Raw genomic sequence first — 5,509 nt, 5'->3', positions numbered from 1 at the left:
CTCCTGCCACGGATGGCTTCATCTTCTGGTGCCAAGCCCTGGCATTATTAAAATCCTGAAAGGAAGAGCAGGGAAAAAAGCAGATGCTGATTGAATCAGGCCCTATGGTATTTGACAGCTCGACATCCATCTGATCCTATTAGTGCTCATTCAGTCCTGCCTGCTGAGGTGCTGTGCATAAATCAGACCTTGCAAAGATAATGGGAGGCAGAGGGGTGAAAGGGGAGCTGCTGCTTCTGCCAATGAAAATCACGTGTGAGCAGGGCCTGCATGGATATTCCTGTCTCTGGGCAGCCTCCAGCACTCCTTTGTGGGTTTGTTCCCACAGGGATGCTGGGTTTCTCACAGGACTGCCAAGATGATGCTAAGCGATAGCCGATGCAGAGGTTGGTTGCCCTGAGGAGGCAGGGACAGGGCTCAGCCTGGGGACCTTGGGCACACAGGGATGTGCCAGAACATGAGGTTGGCAGTGCGTTCTCCTCTCCCTACTGGGCTCCCAAGCTGCCCTGTTGTCAGCATGCAGGTTGTGTGGGCACGGAAAAAAGCGATGGCTTTTCTGTGCAGGCAGCCAGTAGGGACAGAAAGAGTTTTTTTTGTGGCAGGAGACCTCTTCAAGAATTAAGACACTCCCATACATCCTTTCTCAGGGCACTTGTCCCTTTGAGGTGAGACCCAGCACCATCACTGTAGGACAAGCTGAATGACTGAGCTAGGCTTGGCCCTACCAAACCATGTCCTTCTCTTTCCTGTCTGGATTTGGGAGAACAGAGACAGCCTCCTAGATGACATTAAGCAGTAAGTCAAGCAAAAAGTACAGCATGGCTTGGGCATACTCTCAACATGCTGACTTTGGTGGGGTACATTTTTGGGTGCAAATGCCTGCAATTGCAGTGTGCCCCACTGGGGTAAGCAGGCTGAATGTGCCAAGGGGGTCTGGGGTCAGAGCAGTTCCAATTGCTGCAGTGCTGCCATTCCCTGGTGTTTGGGAACTGATTGAATTAGGCTTCACAAATAATTCATCTGATGAATAGTGGCAGTTTTCCTCAAATCATCCACGAATCAGATTTTTCCTTACCCAGCCAGTGGGGCAGAGAGTTGGAAAACAAGGCTGGTACCTCACTTTCTGAATGCTTGCATTTGTTCACTGAGCGAATTATTCCCCAAACACTCTTCTCCATCTGCCAGTGATGAGGAACATGTCTCTCGAAAGGGGATATTGATTAAAAGCAGTACCCAGGACTGCTGCACCTTCCTAAAATGCTGTGAGATGAGCCCTTCCTAACCGTCCTTGCACCCACCATGAGGGCTGGTACCTCGAACTCTCTCTGCAGCTCAGGGTATCTTTCTATAGGAAACATCAAGTTTTTACTGCTATAGAACTGCCCCTTCCAACCAGGGTGGCTCTATCACCAGTGTTGTCAATACCTCCATGTATTTGACACCATTGCTGCCTGCCTGAGAGCGCTGATGGAGAGGCTACATCAACCCCTCAAGGCTTTGCAGTGAGGGGACTGGCATGGCTTGACCCCACAAATACAGTACCCAATACCCAGTGAAGGAGGGACTGGACACCCTTAGGGTGTTGTGGTGGGATGTAGCCCACTGGCTATCCCACCATTTTTGGATGCAAAACAGGGTACTTGGCTATATCAGGCTGTGGTGAGGTAAAAACATCAGTGTTTTCCACAATTTCACACGCTGAAAAACCTGACATTGTGTTTGCTCTTTCCCATTAAATCTTCCCCTTTTTGCACAGCTTCTATGGTTGAGCATTTCCACCCCAAGTGAAAAATAACCCTCAGAAAACTAATACCCAAGCTCTAGCTCTGCTTTCTTACACTGTGGGATGCTCTCCCACTCCCAGGAGAGAAGCAAAGGGCACAGAGACAAGCAGAAAAACCCTCTGATTTTCAGAGCCATCAGCAAATGCTGTAATCTGAAACGTGACCTTTGGTACTGCTTCGTCAAAAAACCCAACCAACACAAAAAGAAAAAGTCTCCAAGACACAGACACCTTGCAGAAATATGAGCAAAGCCTCCCATTCCCTCTCTCACATGTTTCTCTCCCCAGGAAGGACTGGCTGGAAGAAAATCCTGCTTGGCTTCATGACACAGGTGAGGTCTCCAGGGACTGGGTGCTGCCTCCTCTTTGTCTTTTTTTTTTTGGCAAAATGCTTTATCAAGCAAAGCACCTGGTTGGCTTTCAACTGGCCCAGTTTGGCACAGAGGGGATGCTGAATGAGCCTTGCCAGCATAGCAGCACCTCTCCTCGAGTGGCAGATTGCTTTCCTACACAGGTTGAGCATACAGAAGCCAAAAAAAAAAAGGCTGTTTGTTATCTTCCTGCAGTAACAAATGAAATCCGTCCTCTGGGCTGCCAAGGATTTCACTGACTTCTTTTTTTAAAGAAACAAGAAATAAAAGTAAAAAAATATGATAACATCATAGCAATTGCTCCAGGACTGTGTTCTGAGTTACAGTGAGTAGTATTTTATCTCCAGTTCAAAATCTAAATGTGGCAGAGGCACATTTAAATGTGGTGACATTTATACTTTAAATGCCTTTTATATCTCGTTGGCAAGTTTTATATAGAACATATGTATGGAAAGTAGATGGGGGCCACAGATGAAAATGTGGAGCAGGGAGATCCTGCAGAGCCATTTGTACACAGAGTGTGTACAAAAAGAGAGATGGAGAGGAAGAGAGTGGGAAGGAGAGATAGAGAAGGAAAGGAAAAGGGTCCAGGTTGCCTGGGCAGTAAATATACATTTTTTTGGTCCCTGAATACTTGTTCCCAGTGCAACTTGTTCCCAGTCAATAGCTCTCCCCACTCCCTCCCATCCCAGCCAGATCAGCATCACTTACGTGTTGCCACTGATCCAGGATGAGAGGCCTATACCGCAGGAAAAACTTGAGTGGGAAAGACTCAGGGTCAGGCCAGGATGAGGGGTTTTGCCATGACACCTCCAGTCTCCGAGGGTTATTGGGCACGGGTTTGGCCACCACGCTCTCCGGAGGGTCTGGCTTTACTGGAAGAGAAGGAAAGAGGGTAGTTGGTAAAGCTTTGTGTGTGTCATCCATTGTATGAAACCCCTTAGTACAGCTGCCTGGGCTTTGCACTATGTGCTTTTCAATGGGAGCAGCCAAAATGCAGAACATCCTTTTCCCAAACTAATTAGATGTAAATCATCTTTTCTTGTCCAGGTCAGTGGTATGACTATCCTGGCTCAAAATACCACCTTTAAGGAGGTGCAAGTGCTGGAGACACATGGAAACAACCTGGCAATGACAAAGAGCATCCCTCCTACCCAGGGCTACTTGGGTCAGGGTAAGGAGTCCACCAAGTCCAAATCCTGTACTTATGCCTCCTTATTTCTGGGAATCTGACCCACATTCAAATCTGTTTATCTCACAGTAACATGGCAGGGTTTAGCTGGGGTTTTGGGGATTCAAAGCATTGGCAGATCATATTTGCTAAGGGGTAAGGATTGCTGTGGTTACCTTCTATCCCAGGTGTCTCTCTGCCCTGCTCTGCTTTCAGTAAATGGGGATGTTTTCTTGCCACCTGACATGTTTTTCAAGTCAATTTCATGCCAATATTAATTGTCTGGGAGCTATGCAATGTGCTTTGATGTTGCAGCTACTTTCAGACTGCTGGAAGCACATCACAGACAGGCTGTGATGAACACGGCTGCCTGTTGCAGAGCAAGCCTTGTTCTTTGCTAAGGGTTTGCTCAGCTCCTGACAGCTCAAACTTCCAATCTGCAAGAACAAAGCTACAAAATATTTGGGTGCACTCACACTTTTCTGTTGCTCATGGTCAGAGAAAAGTTGGGTGCAGGGAGCTGCGCACACAGCTGTGCCAGAGGTGGAGGTGAGCTCTCTGTGCACTCTTAGAATAGCAATGCACTGGAGTTGTCATGTCCTGGGAAGGCTGTTAACCCTCTTTGAAATCCACATGAACGTGAATGGATCCCTCCTGGCCTAAAAATCTTTGGATTGAGTGATGGTCACAGGGCTCTGACCACATTGAGCAGCAGCCTGTGAAGATGCTAGCATAAAGCTCCACTCCCAAGCATGGAGGAGGGTTGCTGGGGCTGTGGGAAGCCCCTTTCTGCCTGGCAGAGCTCCTGCCCTGCACTCAGGTCTTCTCTGTGCTGACCTCAGGGTTCACCTGCTGTGGATGGGAAGGGATGTCCATACAGGGTCTCTGTTTACCCTGAGAGAGGAAGGAGGTGATAGTGAGTGAGTTGCTTCCTCGCTAGCCCGCATCCCTGTCCTATATGTGAAGGGCATCTCTCCCTCTACTCAAATGGGACCAGGCACTGATGGGACCAGTCTGCTGCAAATGGAGTCATGTGTGTGTTGCTTGCTGCCACAATGATGATGGCATCGCAGCAACTGTACCCCTCCCTGTACCACCACTGCTTGCTCCTTTTAGGAGAAACCAGCCTATGATGCTTTCAAACCCACTTTCTTGGACGTGGATGAGGCAGAGGGGGTCAGCTGAAATGAAGTCATAGCCCAGCTACCTTTGTGGGACCCAGACACTGCCTACCACCACCTCCCTCTCCCTTCTTGCTCAGCACTCTGGCACACATCCTGCTGCAGTCCTCTTTCATTGTCTTCACCACCCTGACAGCCTCTCCTGCCTTCTATCACCTTCCCTCTGTTGTGGTGGATACAAAGAGGCCTGGACAGCTTCCTCTATCCCAACACCACCTGGTGATCAGAGGATGCTCCTAGAGGAGTGGCTGGTAAGCAAGCGACCATGAGACTGACCATGGGTGCCTAGTGACACTCGCCACCTCCCACTGACCCCTCTCTGTGGCAGGATGGGACACAAATTTTCCATTTACAGCCTTATCCTTGGCAGGAGGGATGATTTGCTGGGGCTGTGCTATGCTGAGCTACTCCAGATGGCTCTGCAATTCCTCCACTTGCTTTGAATCCCAGGGCTCGGGCTGGACATCAGCTTCCATCGACAGGGACTTGGAGTCCAAGCTCATACGGAAAAGTATAAATCCAGCGCTGGCTCAGCAGGCTTGGTTTGCAAAACAAAAGTCTGTTTGGCTGAACGAATGCAGATGACTGTAAACTGTGGCTCTGCAGTGAGGAAGTGGGAAGGAAAGTGCTGGGCCAGGGATGGATGCAATGGGTACTCCTTGGAGAACACGGGGAGCCTGACCATGGGTTTTGGGGATGCTTAAATTCAGTTGTCAATGAGTTTGGGCAGCAATGAGAAGTGCTACTGTGATGGTAGGAGGAAGTCAGAAAAACAGGTGCTCTGATGCTGAGGTGGGAGTCACCTGCCCATTTTGCAGGGATGTGACCCTGCTCCTGCAGGTTGAAGACTGTCCCTGGTGCACGAAGGAAAGCTGCTCTGGCTCTGAGCAAGTGTTCCTGGCTCTGATGAGCCTTCAAGTGGCACTGTGGGTTAATGGGAAAACCAGCAGCCCTTGCTACCTCCCCATGTGTCCCTCCATCCATGGGACTCCTGCCCAGCCTA

At 49.4% G+C, this 5,509-nt stretch overlaps 1 protein-coding gene across 1 annotated transcript in view; it reads right to left on the bottom strand.

The window, feature by feature from the left end:
- CNTFR (ciliary neurotrophic factor receptor) overlaps positions 1 to 5,509 on the bottom strand; it is a gene marked incomplete at both ends in the record, with an annotated part of 20,078 nt that overhangs the window by 8,817 nt on the left and 5,752 nt on the right. Inside the window, one exon of the mRNA XM_009083064.1 lies at positions 2,866 to 3,029. Within this exon, the coding sequence (XP_009081312.1) occupies positions 2,866 to 3,029 (164 nt within the window). The remainder of the gene's footprint in view (positions 1 to 2,865; positions 3,030 to 5,509) is intronic.

Source organism: Acanthisitta chloris, unplaced genomic scaffold, assembly GCF_000695815.1.
Source record: "Acanthisitta chloris isolate BGI_N310 unplaced genomic scaffold, ASM69581v1 scaffold23409, whole genome shotgun sequence".
Taxonomy (NCBI): Eukaryota; Metazoa; Chordata; class Aves; order Passeriformes; family Acanthisittidae; genus Acanthisitta; species Acanthisitta chloris.
This window is presented reverse-complemented; position numbering and strand designations above follow the sequence as displayed.